We start from the raw sequence: 17,953 nt of genomic DNA on the forward strand, positions 1-17,953 counted from the left end.
TTTTCGAAGGGTAGAGTAGTAAAAGTACATACAAACGTAGGTAAACCAATAATGATATGTGGTTGGCAAACATTAGTGTCTATTACTACCAGTGAGTCTATATCATAACAGGCTATAGACAGGAAATATTATTATATAGAAAAACATAAAAAATATATGAAGCAAGACAAATTGTAAAATTCATACTCTTCCTGTACCAGGACATCGGTGAATTCATGCTGAAAGCGCATTAACATAAATTAGTGGAGATAATTACATGTCAGCTAATCTGTAAGTGGTGGCAATGCATCAGATGAATAAAGGTTAGCGGTGACTGCTAGTAATTACCGCTTCTTCGTACTTGCACGCCTTTACAATACGTCTAATAATGATTCTGCTCAGCTCTCCAAATTCTGCTGGTTCTGTACATTACTTATGTCAATACAATCTGGTCACCCCATTTTTCAACATTTTCCCCTATCAGGTAGGCCTCGGAGAAGTTGCTCATATAACCTGTAAGGGAAATGTTCTATTAAAGGGTTATTCTCAAGTTCTTTAATGTTTAATATTTCAAATTGCTTGAAAAAAAAAGTAACTTTGCAGTTATCCTTGTTATGACTGAGCCCCAACTCTCGCACAAGGATGAACAAACCAGGGGAGATGTTCAATCTGCACATCACAGGTTCCTGTACAGACTAGGCAAATCCCTAGCTTGACCCTGATTTGTCCCTATCTGACCGCTGAGGTTGGCCCCATAAATTACGTAATGGCGCCCCCATTCAACATCGGCTGACCCTGAGTGTCCTTACCTGCATCATCAACTATACACAGAGTGTAACTTAAAACAACAATTGAATGTGGATCATACAGACAGAGGGTTAGGAACAGGGCTAAGGATGTGTTCACACAGTCATACATGGAAGACGGAAGAAAAAGAAAGGAACCCAAAAAGACCTTTGGTATATGTAGAAACCCCCAAACACTAAATATTTCAAAATGGGAAGAGTGCTGGGAAAGGGAACATGTAAACAAACCGCAGGAGAAGAAGTAGAGAAAACCTCAGCAAGATAATCCTTCACTAGGGAGCTGGGACTTCAACCATCCATATAGCCAGCAAAGACTGAATATGCCAGGAGAGTATAAAGAGCTCCTTCCACAATGTGTTAGGGCAAACTAAACAGCAAAGCAAAAGGAAGACGATCATTATCAGCAGTTGGACAGAGACAGCACAGGCTGTGGTTCAACAGAGAGGGAAACCCACCCACAGCCAGATCAACCAGGTCGAGCAATGACAAACCTCTTATTAAAAATCTGGTCAATTCTCAAGAAAGGAAGGATTTTTAGTTTTATAGTTTGCTGCTCACTGCCTAAGTAATTGGCCACCTATGCAGTCTGTCAGTGATGTTCAGCCTTCTAGGTAAGGAACATAGCTGGATCTGGCCAGCTTTAGTTCCCTTACGCTCTTACAGCGGCAAATATTCCTAATATAGCAGCATCAGAAAGCGCTTAATTCAGGCATGGGGCACAAAATTTAAAGTACCCCAGGAGTCAGTATTGGGCTCTCTTCTTTTTAACATATTTATTATAGACCTCGTAGAGGGCATACAGAGTAGAAATTCAAGTCACACAGCATAGAGGCTGTCAGTCGAGCAGGAGGAGGCGTCGCTGGGTGGGGAATAGAGCTGGAGTGATAGAAGCTTCAGATCTTCAATAGCTCTTCAGCCTCACTTGCATATCAATTCAAGCAACAATTTCTCAGAAACAGAGGAACGGACTGGCCATGTAACGGTATTGCAGAACTTGTCTTTGAAACAGCTATATGCTCATATAAATAGTTTGGGGTGTGAAATCCTGCTGAGATTCCCTTTAATGTCTGGTTGAGACGGAGAAGGTTGGGAGTGATCAAATACATATCCTTGCGCAGTACTACGTACATACTCTTCATATCTTGCACTGGAATGGTATAATTGCTATGTGAATATTAGCCTGGGACAGGAGATATTTTCATTACCAAATGTTAGCTCAAACGTCAGATCATTTCCTTGTCAAATAACTTTATCCAAACAATTCGAAGTCGAAGAACTTGAATTGTGGGAATCCCAGCCAAATCAACCACAGTGCAATTTTAAGGATCTGAATTTGATCGAATACACTTTAGTTAACCTCTCCGAGGGACACTTAAAATGTTGAAATACCGGGTTTTCATTATTTGTTTTTCTTTTAGCAAATTTACAACAGAAAACCGTAAGGTAATAAAAGTTTACAGCACCTAAGTCCTTCCAGAAAATGTAGGGCCTATGAATTCGGAGAGATTGATGGATAGGTTACAATTCCAATTTACAACCAAAACGAATGTGCCCTGTTTTCTTTTTCTGCTTATTTAAAATATAATATTATATAATAAATTTGGTTCATCATTTGATTTTTCCATGCACCAACATATGAAATCAATTTTCAGTTATAGTTCACAAAAGATTTCTGGTATACATTATATCAATTTCGTCACATGTCGACAAGCCATCCCAATTTACTGAGACAAAGGGGTAAAAAAAACACATCAAATTTTGATCAAAGACAACTTGTGACAAATTTTGCTACTTTTTGATGGTAGAACTGGTGTAGGGAGTATGATAAATTTGCCCCCCTAGATGAAACTGTGTTGACTGTTAACTTGGGAATGGTTGGTGACTACTGGGTACAGGCAAATTGGCTGCCCTGTGGCCCGTAAGGTGCCCACGAAAGTTCAGTTTTGTAATTTAGGGTTAGGGTGTCCAATCCGGAAAACAGGGTAGGTTCAATAAAGAAAAAGAGGTCATGGAACTGAAAGAGCAAGGAGTCGTCCAGAGAGTTGAATAAATCAAGGAGAAAAGCTGCAGCCTGGAGGGTTCGAGTCCTGAGACATACTGTGCTTTGAAAAACCAACTGGGGACCATGTTTCTCAGTGCGAAGACTTTTTCCCATCCCGATCCCTTTGACTAACCACATATATAGAGACATGTCAGTCAACTGGACAGAGGCCAATGAGCTGTCTCTGACACTAAAGCGAGACATATAGACCTCAGTTTATTTGCAAAAATGTTGTGGCTTTTGGCATTTTTACACCAATCTTGACCAATTTTGCCAAAACGGGTGCATGGCTAAGACCACTCAGATGAATCATGAAACTTTACACCACTTTAGTGATGTAAATTTTGCCAGAAATCTAATTTTTTCCGGACATTGCATGCCAGATGTATGATGTACTGTAACTAATTCTTTACTTATTGGGTGCTTTTCTCGTGTGGTCCTGATGATTAAGACTATCATGTACAATGCCAGTTTGAATGAAATGGGCACATAGTCCTCAGCCGACTTTTCAAAGTATATACTGCAGTGTTTCACAGAAAAACAATCTGTCATTGTGCAGCCGATGTCTGATTCCAGTTCCCCATGGTTCAGACACCATAAATCTGATTTGTTTCATCTGAGTAGCCATAAATGGCACCTATAGCCACAGAGAATTACAAAGGGTGTCTTGAGGACATTTGTCAGATTACACTGCTTTGTAGATTGGTAATAATATAATACAATTTAGATAAAATTAGATATGCAAATTGCCTCTTCAGAGAGGACTTGAGCTCTGTAGCGCCACCCTTTGAAAGCAGCGATCCTACAAGTCACTATCAACCCTTTAACAATGCCTGGAAATGTGACTTAGGATAAAAGACAAATCAGAATCTCAATTTGCAGACACGGTGTTTCTGGGTATTGCCCCTCAGTAGTGCAAAGTATGAGAACTGATTCGGCTAGGTGAGAAGCTCTGGACTAAGGTCTAAGGGGTAATGTTTCTCCTTGCGGAGAGTGACATACCAACTCTGGCATGCCAAGGAATGCTCCTCTGGGAAATTGAATATGCAAATTGTCTCTTCAGAAAGGAAGAGGACTTGAACTCTATAACATCACCTGTTGGAAGCAGCAATCCTACAAGTCACTACTGACCCTTTAACGGGCCTTGAAATATGACAGGATAAAAGTCAAATCAGAATCTCAGTTTTCAGACACAGTGTTTCGGGGTATTGCCCCTCGTCAGTGCAAAGTATGAGAACTGATTTGACTAGGTGAAAGGCTCTGGATTGAGGTGTAAGGAATAACGTTTCTACTTGCAAAAGAATTACATACCGGCTCTGGCATACCAAGGTAAAGAGGCTTATTAACCATGCAATGCTCCTCTGGGAAGTTTAATATGCAAAATTGCCTCTTCACGGAGGAAGAAGACTTGAAATCTATAGCACCACCTGTTGGAAGCAGCAATCCTACAAGTCACTATGAAACCTTTAACGAGCCTTGAAATATGATTTAGGATAAAAGCCAAATCAGAATCTCAATTTGCAGACACGGTGTTTCAGGGCATTGCCCCTCATCAGTGCAAAGTATGAAAAAAAAATATAAAACTGTGTATGAAATCAAGAATGTAGCTTGTGGGAGGATTCCTCACTTTTTTTCCTATCATTTTTTAATAAATGACGGCATTTCTCAGCCACATGGAGCTTGTACTTATTCTTGACACAAATCTCCTAGCAACTACATTGTCTCAGTAAATCGACATCAGAGAGCTCAGAAGGAACACAAAGGCTTTTTGTGTTCCAACTACTTTTAACAACTACTGTTTAGCAATGTAAATGGCAAAGTCAATCTCAAAACAGCAGATCTGGTATTCTCTACCCTAGGAATCAATATATATCTGGGAAATATTACAGGAGAAATAAGAACAAAGCAGGAGCCTTAAATAAATGGTTTAACGGGTTATTACTTGTACCTTGCAAAATGAAGATTATTTACACTGCCCGATTATCAGGAAACGAGCATTCCTAAAAATCACTCATGCACAATTATCATACAATAAACCCTTAGGCTATGTTCACACATTGCGTTTTTGCAGCATTTTTTTTTTTAAGTGCAAATTTTCAGCTGCGTTTCACAGTGCCAGTAAAGTCAATGAGATTTCAGAAATCTCATGCATACGTACCTTGGGGGTTTTTTTCTTGACTGTTTTGTCTTAAGAACTTGGTTATTGCAAAATTCAAACTTGTTTCAGCGTTTTTTTCAACATTTTTCATCCATTGAAAGCAATGGGTAGTGCAAAAAATGCTGCAAAAACTAAGCAAAAAAAATCAGGCATTAGTTTTTGCTGCATTTTTGGTGCCAAAACCTGACGAAGTTCAATTAGATTTTTTTTATGCACTAAATTTTATCAGCATGCACAAGAGACAATTGTACCCTGACAAAACTGCAGTAAAGAAAAAAACACCAAAAACTAAGCTAAAAACGCAGCTAAAACTATGCAAAATCTGCTTTTTTGTAAGCAGCTTATACATGGCATAACAAAAAAAAACGCAGCAAAAATGCAACATGTGAACATAGCCTTAAGGTCTCTTTACACTAGCCAATCTGTGGCACTAAGCGACCTCCGATCAGCTGATTTCTTGCTGACAGGCAGTCATTTAATAGTTTATTTATACAGACAGACCCAACTTAAGATGCACACTGAACTATCTGAAATTTACACACGATGACGGGCTTCTGAGAAGGAAGAACAACCAGTGAATCGGTCACAGGGTAGTGGTCAGCTAATGCTCATTGATGCACATTTGATCCCCAGAATTTACAGCTCTTAAAGGATCTGCTGCTAATGTCCTGGTGCCAGATATCCATACCTCGATGATTCAGCATTATTTTGGTGATATAAGGAGAACCATTGCAATATTAAGCTGCTGATTTTGATCATATATGGACAGTGTCAGACTGGGATTGCAAAGGGCCGCCAGTAACATTGACTCTGAGGGTCCCCCTTTTCAGCTACATGCAAATATTGCATTACCCTTTATCACAAACCTTTCATACATTAGTCTAGGTAGTTTGTTAAATGATTGATAAGATGCTGCCATTGTCTGTACATAGAGAATCAAGTTTTGCCAACTGATGCTTATATAGAAGGCTAGGGGCCCACTCCTGCACAGGAGCCTAACGGGGGATTCACCTGTTCTCCTGTGGCCCGGTCCAAACCTGTATATGGATGTCAGTGATATAAAATATGTCATCAAGAAATGGTTTCCATTACAGAGGTTGTACCCTGTCAGCAAATATTTGCCCATAGGGTTAGTTACGTGTAAAAATACAAGCTTCATTTAGCTTCCCACCACTCTCTGCTGATTCGCCGATCTCTTTTGATCGTCTGCAGCGACAACATCACGTTGACGGCGCAGTAGCCTTTCACTGAAATCAGCGGTTCTCCCAATGTAAACGGCACAAGCCACTAAGCTCATTGATTGGCTGCAGTGCTATCAATGTGATTTTACCATTGTAGCCCATCAACAGCAATGGAGACGGAGAGCTCGACCCTTGGAAGGTAAGTAAAGCTTTTGTTTTACTACGCATAATCGAGGACATGGACCATAGTTTGTTGATAGGAGACAATCCATTTGAACATTTTTTCATTTCAAAATTATTCTTAGCATGATCCAACCAAGTATTCACCATTATATCACAGGTTTTATAATCAGATTTAAAAAAAACTGGCCGTCACATCCAAACATAGACTAAGTGTGAACAGGTGCTGAACCTAGAGTCACCAACTCATATACATTCAAACAAAAAAGGCAGCACTCTGTAGCGCCAAAACTTGCAAACATGAAATATGAAAATTGGATTGCATTACTGCACTAGAAATTTGAAAAATTGAGAAAGTATAGTGCATAAATTGGCCAATTCATGTGTACCTGGTAGCCACGATAAGACATTTCTCGTTTACCAGAACATAACAATGCCTCTCCTCTTTTAGAATAAAGTCTTCATCTGTATGGGAACATGAATCCTCTGTTAGACTAAAGTCTATATCTCTGTGGAGGGGTACTGGTCCGACTGTGATTAAAAACACAGGTTTTATAATCAGGACTCAGTATTATGCATCAGTTCTTCAGTGGATCTACTGTATATGAGCTAAATAGCTGCTTCAAAAAATGAGAGAATGTCTTACAGATGTCTCCGTGTAAGCAATGACTTGGGATGACAGCAATATGTGTGCTCAGAGAGTGTCACAGATTTGCTTCATATGACTCATTAGTCTGAACAGATTGCACCAAGAGCTCCACATTGTAAAACATCAGATCAGTTTAATGATCAGACATTAGCACCTCGGTCCATGAGCCGATGGACATCACTGTCCCAGAGTCAAACATATGGACTCTGTAACTTCCACTGATTTATTTAACCACTGATTGCCATAAATCTAGTAGATCCAGGCAGTATTAGTTAATATCAGATAGACTATTTGGATAAAAGTATTGGGAGAACAAGCTTTGTGCTGTGGGCTTGTTTTTCAGGGGTCAGCAATGGGCCCTTAGTTGTAGTGAAGGGAAATCCTAACGCGTCAACATACAAGACATTCTGAACAATTGTAGATTCCAGATTTGTGGGAACAGTTTGGAGAAGATCCTTTTCTGTTCCCCACGACTGTGTCCAGTGCACAAGGTCCATACAGACATGGTTTGTGGAGTTTGGTGGGATGAACGTGACGGCAGCACAGAACCCGGTCCTCAACTCCAATCAAAACTTTTTGGAAGCCTGACCCTCTTGTCCAATATTAGGGTCTGACCTCACAAATGCTCTACTGCATAAACGAGCAAATATTTCCAGAAACTTCCAAAACTCTTATAGAAAGCCTTCTGAGAAGAGCAGGAGCTGTTATATCTGCAAATTGGCCAATTCCATATCAATACCTTTAGATTTTGAATGGAATGTCATATATAGATAACCCCTTTTATCAATACACTGTATCTATATATTTCTATATCAAGGATATTTAAAAAAAATGATTGACATGCAGAAATAACACTATTGCTACATGACCTTTAGTGACCATTAATTTAACAGAGGTTATATAAGGGCACATATTAAGGTGACATCATCAGTCATTTACCAATCAGAAAAATATGTATATAAATATACCTAATAAAAAAAAAACAGATTCATTTTCTTTATTAAGACTTACTAATGCAAATACCTCCACTTTTTGTCTAGAACACTAATAAAACACTGTGTCGCAGATTTGGTCTGCTCTCAAAAACATTAAAAAAAATTGAATGTTTTCTTTCCAAACAAGGAATACCATATATACTCGAGTATAAGCCGAGATTTTCAGCCCCCATTTTTGGGCTGAAAGTCCCCCTCTCGGCTTATACTCGAGTCATACCCAGGGGTCGGCAGGGGAGGGGGAGCGGGAGCTGTCTAATTATACTCACCTGCTGCTGACGTGGTCCCTGCATGTCTTTTCCCCGGCGCTGACAGCTTCTTCCTGTACTGAAAGGTCACATGGTACCGCTCATTACAGTAATGAATATGTGGCTCCACCGGAGGTGGAGCCACATATTCATTACTGTAATGAGCGGTAACGGTGACCGCTCAGTACAGGATGAAGCTGCGGCGTCGGGGAAGCAGGGACTGCACAGCGCCAGGAGCAGGTGAGTATAATGGGGAGGGGAGTGCAGCGCTGCACGATATTCACCTGCTCCCCGCCCTGTCTTCAGCTGTGACGCTCAGGTCAGGGGGCGCCATGACGTGGTTAGTGCGCGCCCTCTGCCTGAACGTCACAGCTGAAGACAGAGCTGAGCGGCGTCGGAACTAGGAGCAGGTGAATATTGAAAGTGTCGGGGGCCTGAGCGACGGAGAGGTGAGTATGTGATTTTTTTTTTTATCGCAGCAAAAGCAAATGGGGCAAGGGTCTGTATGGAGCATCTATGGGGCCATAACGTTTGTGAAGCACTATATGGGGCCATAACATTTGTGCAGCATTATATGGGGCCATAACGTTTGTGCAGCACTATATGGGGCCATAACATTTGTGCAGCATTATATGGGGCCATAACATTTGTGCAGCACTATATGGGGCCATAACATTTGTGCAGCACTATATGGGGCAAGTGTCTGTATGGAGCATCTTATGGGGCCATAATCAAGGTTTGTGCAGCACTATATGGGGCAAATATCTTTATGGAGCATCTTATGGGGCCATAATCAGCATTTGTGCAGCATTATATTGGGCAAATATGTCTATGGAGCATCTTATGGGGCCATTATTAACCTTTATGCAGGATTATATGGGGCATATTTCAATAAGGAGCATCTTATGGGGCCCATCATAAACTGTATGGAGCATTATATGGGGCTCCTGATTCAATATGGATATTCAAAAACACTTAACCTACTGATGTCTCAATTAATTTTACTTTTATTGGTATCTATTTTTACTTTTGACATTTACCGGTAGCTGCTGCATTTCCCACCCTAGGCTTATACTCGAGTCATTAAGTTTTTCCAGTTTTTTGTGGCAAAATTAGGTGGGTCGGCTTATACTGGGTCGGCTTATACTCGAGTATATATGGTAGTTATAAAACCATTGTCAGACCGGTCTGAATGCTTTGTAAAAACCGCTGTTAACATAAGATATGGCAAACAGATCTCATTTCTGATTTCTATTTGATAATGCAGCCACTTGTCTTCTGGTTAATAGTTAACAAGGCTCTGTGGACAATGAATGGGTTTGTGTTATTTCAGATTGAGAAATTTATTCTCAGGGCTTCTTGTATCAACTGAAGTATCGAGGTAACTAACAGGTTCCGAAAGCAAATATTGACTCAAGAGGAAAAGCTTAAAATGTGTGACGGGAATTATTGCCAAAAGTTAATATATCGGATTTAACTCCAATACAAGTCAAAGGACTTTCCTTTTAATCTGTAAAAAAGTGATACATTTGAATGGGTACTAGGTATTTTTTTTAAATTTATTTACTTATTATGCATTGCTTATATAGCGCTATCATATTTTGCAGCACTTTACACACATTATCATCTCTGTCCCCGTTGGGGCTCATATCTACATTCCCTATTAGTATGTCTTTGGAATGTGGGAGGAATCCGGAGAACCCAGAGGAAACCCACAAAAACACGGGGAGAACATACAAACTCTTTGCAGATTTTGTCCTTGGTCGGATTTGAACCCATGACCCCAGTCTTTACAGCACAATTTATCCCTTAAGGTTAAGGCGATTTTTCATTTTTACACTTTTGTTTTCCTTCCCTTTTCCAAGAGCTATATATATATATATATATATATATATATATATATATATACAGTACAGAGCAAAAGTTTGGACACACCTTCTCATTTGAAGATTTTTCTGTATTTTCATGACTATGAAAAGTGTACATTCACAGTGAAGGCATCAAAACTATGAATTAACACATGTGGAATTATATACTTAACAAAAAAGTGTGAAACAACTGAAATTATGTCTTATATTCTAGGTTTTTCAAAGTAGCCACCTTTTGCTTTGATGACTGCTTTGCACACTCTTGGCATTCTCTTGATGAGCTTCAAGAGGTAGTCACCGGGAATGGTTTTCACTTCACAGGTGTGCCCTGTCAGGTTTAATAAGTGGGATTTCTTGCCTTATAAATGGGGTTGGGAGGGACCATCAGTTGTGTTGAGCAGAAGTCTGGTGGATACACAGCTGATAGTCCTACTGAATAGACTGTTAGAATTTGTATTATGGCAAGAAAAAAGCAGCTAAGTAAATAAAAACGAGTGGCCATCATTACTTTAAGAAATGAAGGTAAGTCAGTCCGAAAAATTGGGCAAACTTTGAAAATGTCCCGTAGTGCAGTAGCAAAAACCATAAAGCGCTACAAAGAAACTGGCTCACATGAGGACCACCCCAGGAAAGGAAGACCAAGAGTCACCTCTGCTTCTGAGGATAAGTTTATCTGATTCACCAGCCTCAGAAATCACAGGTTAACAGCAGCTCAGATTAGAGACCAGGTCAATGCCACACAGAGTTCTATCAGCAGACACATCTCTACAACAACTGTTAAGAGGAGACTTTGTGCAGCAGGCCTTCATGGTAAAATAGCTGCTAGGAAAACACTGCTAAGGACAGGCAACAAGCAGAAGAGACTTGTTTGGGCTAAAGAACACAAGGAATGGACATTAGACCAGTGGAAATCTGTGCTTTGGTCTGATGAGTCCAAATTTGAGATCTTTGGTTCCAACCACCGTCTCTTTGTGCGACGCAGAAAAGGTGAACGGATGGACTCTACATGCCTGGTGTGATGGTGTGGGGGTGCTTTGCTGGTGACACTGTTGGGGATTTATTCAAAATTGAAGGCATACTGAGCCAGCATGGCTACCACAGCATCTTGCAGCGGCATGCTATTCCATCTGGTTTGCGTTTAGTTGGACCATCATTTATTTTTCAACAGGACAATGACCCCAAACACACCTCCAGGCTGTGTAAGGGCTATTTGACCAAGAAGGAGAGTGATGGGGTGCTACGCCAGATGACCTGGTCTCCACAGTCACCAGACCTGTACCCAATCGAGATGGTTTGGGGTGAGCTGGACCGCAGAGTGAAGGCAAAAGGGCCAACAAGTGCTAAGCATCTCTGGGAACTCCTTCAAGATTGTTGGAAGACCATGCTTGAAAAAGACCACGTTTGGGTCGAAACGTTGCTGTACCATGGCTTAATAAATTTTTCACTTGGATATTATTACACCCGGCTGGAGCGCTGTTCATCTTCTGCAGACTGTTTGGTATATCCGGCATGGTTCCCTGGACATGGAACGGGCGCCCCATTGAGTGAGTGCTGTCAGACCCTCTTTTTCTTTTGTATTTCTATGGAAAACCATTCCCGGTGACTACCTCTTGAAGCTCATCAAGAGAATACTAAGAGTGTGCAAAGCAGTCATCAAAGCAAAAGGTGGCTACTTTGAAGAACCTAGAATATAAGACATATTTTCAGTTGTTTCACACTTTTTTGTTAAGTATATAATTCCACAAGTGTTAATTCATAGTTTTGATGCCTTCAGTGTGAATGTACAATTTTCATAGTCATGAAAATACAGAGAAAATCTTTAAATGAGAAGGTGTGTCCAAACTTTTGGTCTGTACTATATATTTTTTTTTTATTTTTTTTTTTGCTGTTTTCTTTGATTTTAGACATTTTAGACAATATTTATTTTCCCATAAAATGTACTGCAAAACTTGGGAAAAAATCTAAGTGTGGAGAATTGGTGAAAAAAATGTAATGCCACGCTTTTTTTTTTTGGTGATGAGGAGGGAAGGAAGGGGGATTTACAGCATCAACTGTGCAATAAAAGTGACCTGATATTCTCCAGATCAGGATGATTACATCAATTTCAAATATCTTTTTTTTTTTTTTTATTTCAGTTGTTAAAAAAAATTGTTTTTTGAGACAAGTCACTTTTTTAATTTTTCCATCGATGGAGCTGTGTGCGGGTTTGTTTCTGCTTGCTCAGAGTGTGCTTTCATTGCTACCAATTTGGGGTCCGTGCAACATTTTGACCCCATTTTAATGCATATTTTGGGGGAAGTATAGCTATTGAAAAAAGCCAGTTCTGTTTTGTTTTGCTTTGTTTTATTCACTGCAGGAGATAAATAGAAGTAAAAATCAGCTTGGCCCTGGGGACCAAGGCAGTTCAAATTACATTACAATCCTCTAAAAAACACTAAGAAATAGTACCACAAGTTTAACAACAGCATAAACAAAAAATAATATTTTTTATAGTATATTTTACGTTATATTTTACTATACCTTTTACGTAAGATCTAGCCACATTGTTTTGGGGAAAAACACACTCCTGTGGCACTCCTATTTGTCTGCAGTTTCCCATACCGGCACCCAATGGACCTGTGCCTTGGCCTTGATTCTTCACCTCACCACACCGCTGTAATCACACCGACCCGAAGAATAAAGTCGTCTAATCACTTATACCGCACGAGAAACGGCATAAAAAATAAATTGAACCAACTCTTCACCTGGTGTTTATTTTTTTAATTCTGTCTTCCAAAGATCGCAGTAAGGCTCGACTCGCATTTATCCTGTGCTCTACACTGTGCGCTTACACGGGGCTTTCCATGTAAATCTCTGAAATATGTGATTCAGACAGAACCCCCAGTGGAAGATTCCCTATAATGAGGCAGATGGCGGCACTGTGGACGCCATAGAACCTGTGATCCGGCTGTGACATTCTTTTAAGGCGTGCATAAGGCCAGAGTCACACTACCGTATAACACGGAAGAGTGCTATGAGATAAAACATCACATAGCTCTAGACCCAGTGTTATGCTATGAGGCAGCTCAGATCTGCCATTATTTTCTCATGCCGATTCGGACAATCGCAGCATGCTACAATTTGCAGCAAAAGTCGTCTCACTTGTACCCATAGATTCCCACTGATGACGGCAGAAGAGTAGATGGAGAAATTACTTTTGTACGGTAAATTTTGTTGGAAAAATGAGAAATTGCTGGTAACAACTGGTACCAGTCCAAGTCGTGGGGTGAGTGAAGATCACAGCATCTGGACCCACCCAGATAATGCTCATACGGCATCCTAATTCATGTTCATATTATCGTCTCCTAAAATTTTAATACTGGAGAGAGAAAAAACACTTTAGTGGTTAATATCATGTCAACTATTGAAATGAATAAAAGACCACAAGTTAATATATAAATTAGCATAAAATTGGAAGTGAAGCCGAAAGTATTAAATATACATTTATTTTACTCTCTTTACAGAAGGAATATTCGCTCCAGGCTACATTCCATAATGAATATGGAAAACATGTAATAAATGGTTCAGGTAAGGGACCTTTATAGATACCGGTATATATATTGTGCAGACTCTTCTCAGAGAGGGATTCTGGCTTGTATGTCTCTCAAACTCCAATGCAATCCACTCTGGTCACCTTACCCCAGTTGACTAATAAAGGTGAACACGTAGCCTGGTAATATGTGGAGCTAGCCAGGTGCACCTAATCAGAGCGTGCAGAACTAGACTACTTAGCTTTAGAACTATATATACAGTCATGTCTGAAAGTGTTGCCACCGTTGAAATTGTTCCAGAAAATTTAGTATTAATCCCAGAAAAATTATTGCAATTACACATGTTTTGTTACACACATGCTTATTTCCTTTGTGTGTATTGGAACAACACAAAAAACAGAGCAAAGAAAGGCAAATTGGGCATCAATTCACACAAAACCACCAAAATGTTCCAGACAAAATTGTTGGCACCCTCAACTTAATATTCAGTTGCACACCCTTTGGAAAAAAAATAACTGCAATCAATCACTTCCTATCACCATCAACAAGCTTCTTACACCTTTCAGCCGGAATTTTGGAGTCCTCTTCTTTTGCAAACTGGTCCAGGTCTCTCATATTTGAAGGCGCCTTCTCCCACCATCAATTTCAAGATCTCTCCAGTTATTCAATGGAATTTAGATCCAGACGCATTGCTGGCCACTTCAGTAGCATCAAGCGCTTTGTTTCCATCTATTTCTAGGTGCTTCTTGAAGTATGTTTGGAGTGTTTGTCCTGCTGGGAGACACATGATCTAGGATGCAAACCCAGTTTTCTGACACTGGGCACTACATCGCAACCAAAACTCCATTGGTAATCTTAAGATTTCATGGTGACTTGCACACAGTCAAGGTACCCAGTGCCAGAGGCAGCAAAACAATTCCATATCATTTTTGAACCTCCACTATATTTGACTGTAGGTACTCTATTCTTTTCTTTGCATGCCTCATCCCATTTTCGGTAAACAGTAGAATGATGTGCTTTACCAAAAAGCTCCATCTTGGTCTCATCTATCCACAAGAAGTTTGTCCAGGAGGATTTTTTGGCTTACTCATGTACATTTTGGCAAACTGAATTCTAGCTTTTTTAATGTATCTGTGTCATCAGTGGGATCCTCCTGGGTCTCCTGCCATAGCGTTTCATTTCATTCAAATGTCCATGGATAGTTCGCGCTGACACCCTGAGGACAGCTTGAATTTCTTTGGAACTTAATTGGGGCTGCTTATCCACCATCCGGACTATCCTGCGTTGCAAACTTTCATCAATTTTTCTCTGCCGCCCAAATCAACGGGAATTAGCTACAGTGCCATGAGTTGTAAACTCCTTATTATGTTGCGCATCGTGGACATAGGAACATCAAGATCTCTGGACACGGACTTGTAACCTTGAGATTGTTGATATAGTTCAACAATTTTGGTTCTCAAGTCCTCAGTCAGTTCTCTTCTTATCTTTCTGCTCTCCATGCTTAGCGTGGAACACAGACACACAATGCAAAGATTGTGTCAACTTCTTCCCTTTATATCTGGTATCAGGTGTGATGTTAATATTGCCCATACCTGTTACTTGCCACAGGAGAGTTTGAACAAGCATCACATACTTTAAAGGGACACTGTCACCCCCCTTCCAGCCGTTATAAACTAAAAGAGCCACCTTGTGCAGCAGTAATGCTGCAGTCTAACAAGGTGGCTCTTTTAGTTTTGTGTTCAGGTATTACTAAAATAAAGCGCTTTGAAACTTTGCAAAAATACCTGTCTTTGTCCACGGAGGTGGGTCCTCAATCCCCAGCTTGAACGGTACTCTGCCGTCACTCACATCTTCAGGGGCTTTTGGCTCCGCCCCCTCCGCGCTGTTTTCTCTTCAAATCCGGCGCCTGTGCTGTGTAAATTTTTGTGGGGCAGGCGCAGTAAGCTCTGGCGGTCTGATGTCCCAGCCAGGCTTGGAGACTGCGCCTGTGCTGGCAGTGCGGCCACCCACCTCGGTAATCCCTGCCCCGCACGGTGTTATGCATTATGCACAGTGCGGGGCTAGGATTCCTGGGCATGCGCACTGCGTGTGTCAGACTGTCACCCAGGTCCCCCACCTTACAGCCTCTGTCTATTCAGCTGATCGTGCCTCCTCCTCCTAGCAATCGCCGGGACGATCAGCTGAATAGACAGAGGCTGTAAGGCGGGGGACCTGGGTGACAGTCTGACACACGTAGTGCGCATGCCCAGGAATCCTAGCCCCGCACTGTGCATAATGCATAACACCGTGCAGGGCAGGGATTACCGAGGTGGGTGGCCGCACTGCCAGCACAGGCGCAAGTCTCCAAGCCTGGCTGGGACGTCAGACGGCCAGAGCTTACTGCACCTGCCCCACAAAGATTTACACAGCGCAGGCGCCGGATTTGAAGAGAAAACAGCGCGGAGGGGGTGGCGCCGAAAGCCCCTGAAGATTTGAGTGACGGCAGAGTACCGTTCAAGCTGGGGAGTGAGGACCCGCCTCCGTGGACAAAGACAGGTATTTTTGCAAAGTTTCAAAGCGCTTTATTTTAGTAATACCTGAACACAAAACTAAAAGAGCCACCTTGTTAGAATGCAGCATTACTGCTGCACAAGGTGGCTCTTTTAGTTTATAACGGCTGGAGGGGGTGACAGTGGCCCTTTAAACAAAGTTGCTTATCTACAATTTTGGCAAGGTGCTAACAATTTTGTTCTTCCATTATTGGGTGAAATGATGTCCAATTTGCCTTTTTTTCTCTGCTTTTTATGTTGTTCCAATACACACAAAGGAAATAAAAATGTGTTTAACAAAACATGGATAATTGCAATATTTTTTTTTGTGGAACGGCTACAGTCAACAGTCACAACATATCCATGCGCAGTCTTGCAAATCATGAAAATATGAGAAACTAGAAGAAAATACGGCACAGACCATTTAATAATAATCCCATATTCCTGCAGACATATTAGTCAGTGGAGACATACCTTAAGATGTTAGCAACTGATATATATGACAAAAGCATGTGTTTGTAGAAGGGAGGACGGATTCCACGCAGCTAATGCCAACAAATCTAACGCTTCTATTTTTGCAGTAACTCAAAGCCCAATTGTGCGAGAAGCGTAAAATAAAGCAGATAAATAGGCAAACAGCAGTATACGACCTGTGAATTCACTAAGCCTTGGCAACTCCTGGATGTGGCACAGAGATGTCAATCAGCACGAAAAAAACTTCTCGCCCACCAGTCCTTCTATATATATATATTAAGAGGCTTCCCAATGGCATGTAATTATTCCGGTTGCCATGGAAATGGACCTATACTGAGCAGCATTATGAGAACAAGTTGTACCTTGGCAAGTACAAGCTACTGACAGACGACAGAAAGGCTTTTTGCAAACAGAACTACCACCTCTGACTTATGCCTTTGTTTACCCAATGTCACCCTCGGTGTTCAATGCCGCCATCCGGCACCAATGTACCGCTGAGCATATAGTGTCCGACAAGGCCGGTGAATTGTTCAACCAAGATGTTTTCTAGAATCAGCTGAAACAAACAAATACAGCAATTACGGTATATAAAAATATTTACTGTATATATTACTACATTGTCTGTTGTAGAGTACAGGACACCATGATGGAAACCCAACTGAGCTCTTTATGGTCAGTTGAGTGGCTCTGGGATCTGGCATGCAAAGGGCCTGGAGCTGTCATTAATTTGCTGAATAAACGGGGTTATCAAGAAGTTAAATATTGATGAACTACCCATAGGGAAGGTCTTCAATGTCAGATTGGTTTGGGTCTGATACCTGGCAACTGTTATCTGCTAAAGCGGTGGATGGATGTAGGCAATGTACAGTGTCTTAATGGGAGATTAGCTGGGGTACCTGGGAACAGACATTATCCATTTTTTTGGGTCGTGGCATTTCGGCTCCATACAATTGCTTACATGCATCTGTAAGGGTATGGACATGTTGAAAATGTTTCTCCCCTTGAAGAAACTAATTTGTGATATAATGTAAAGTGTAATGTGAATTATGTCCTGCATCTTTCTAAATACTGTGTAAGGCCTGTCCCACACGTCCAGATAATTACGGTACCGGAAAAATCGGTACAGGAATTATCCGTGTCCGTGTGTCCGTGTGCTCACGTGGCACATCAGTGTGGCACACGTGCGGCATCCGTGTGCCACCCGTGTGCCGACTGGGTGCCACACACACCGTGCAGGAGACAGCGCTACAGTTAAGCGCTGTCCCCTGCATCTGGTGCTGAAGCCACCATTCATTTCTTCTCTCCAGCAGCGTTCGCTG

At 41.2% G+C, this 17,953-nt stretch overlaps 1 protein-coding gene across 1 annotated transcript in view; it reads left to right on the forward strand.

Annotated features, from left to right (window-relative positions):
- The window catches only part of FAM107A (family with sequence similarity 107 member A), a 142,520-nt gene that overhangs the window by 39,043 nt on the left and 85,524 nt on the right, over positions 1–17,953 (forward strand). The window contains exon 2 of the mRNA XM_069736639.1: positions 13,606–13,669. Coding sequence (XP_069592740.1) covers positions 13,606–13,669 — 64 coding nt within the window. The remainder of the gene's footprint in view (positions 1–13,605; positions 13,670–17,953) is intronic.

Source organism: Ranitomeya imitator, chromosome 8 (assembly GCF_032444005.1).
Source record: "Ranitomeya imitator isolate aRanImi1 chromosome 8, aRanImi1.pri, whole genome shotgun sequence".
NCBI classification, from domain to species: Eukaryota; Metazoa; Chordata; class Amphibia; order Anura; family Dendrobatidae; genus Ranitomeya; species Ranitomeya imitator.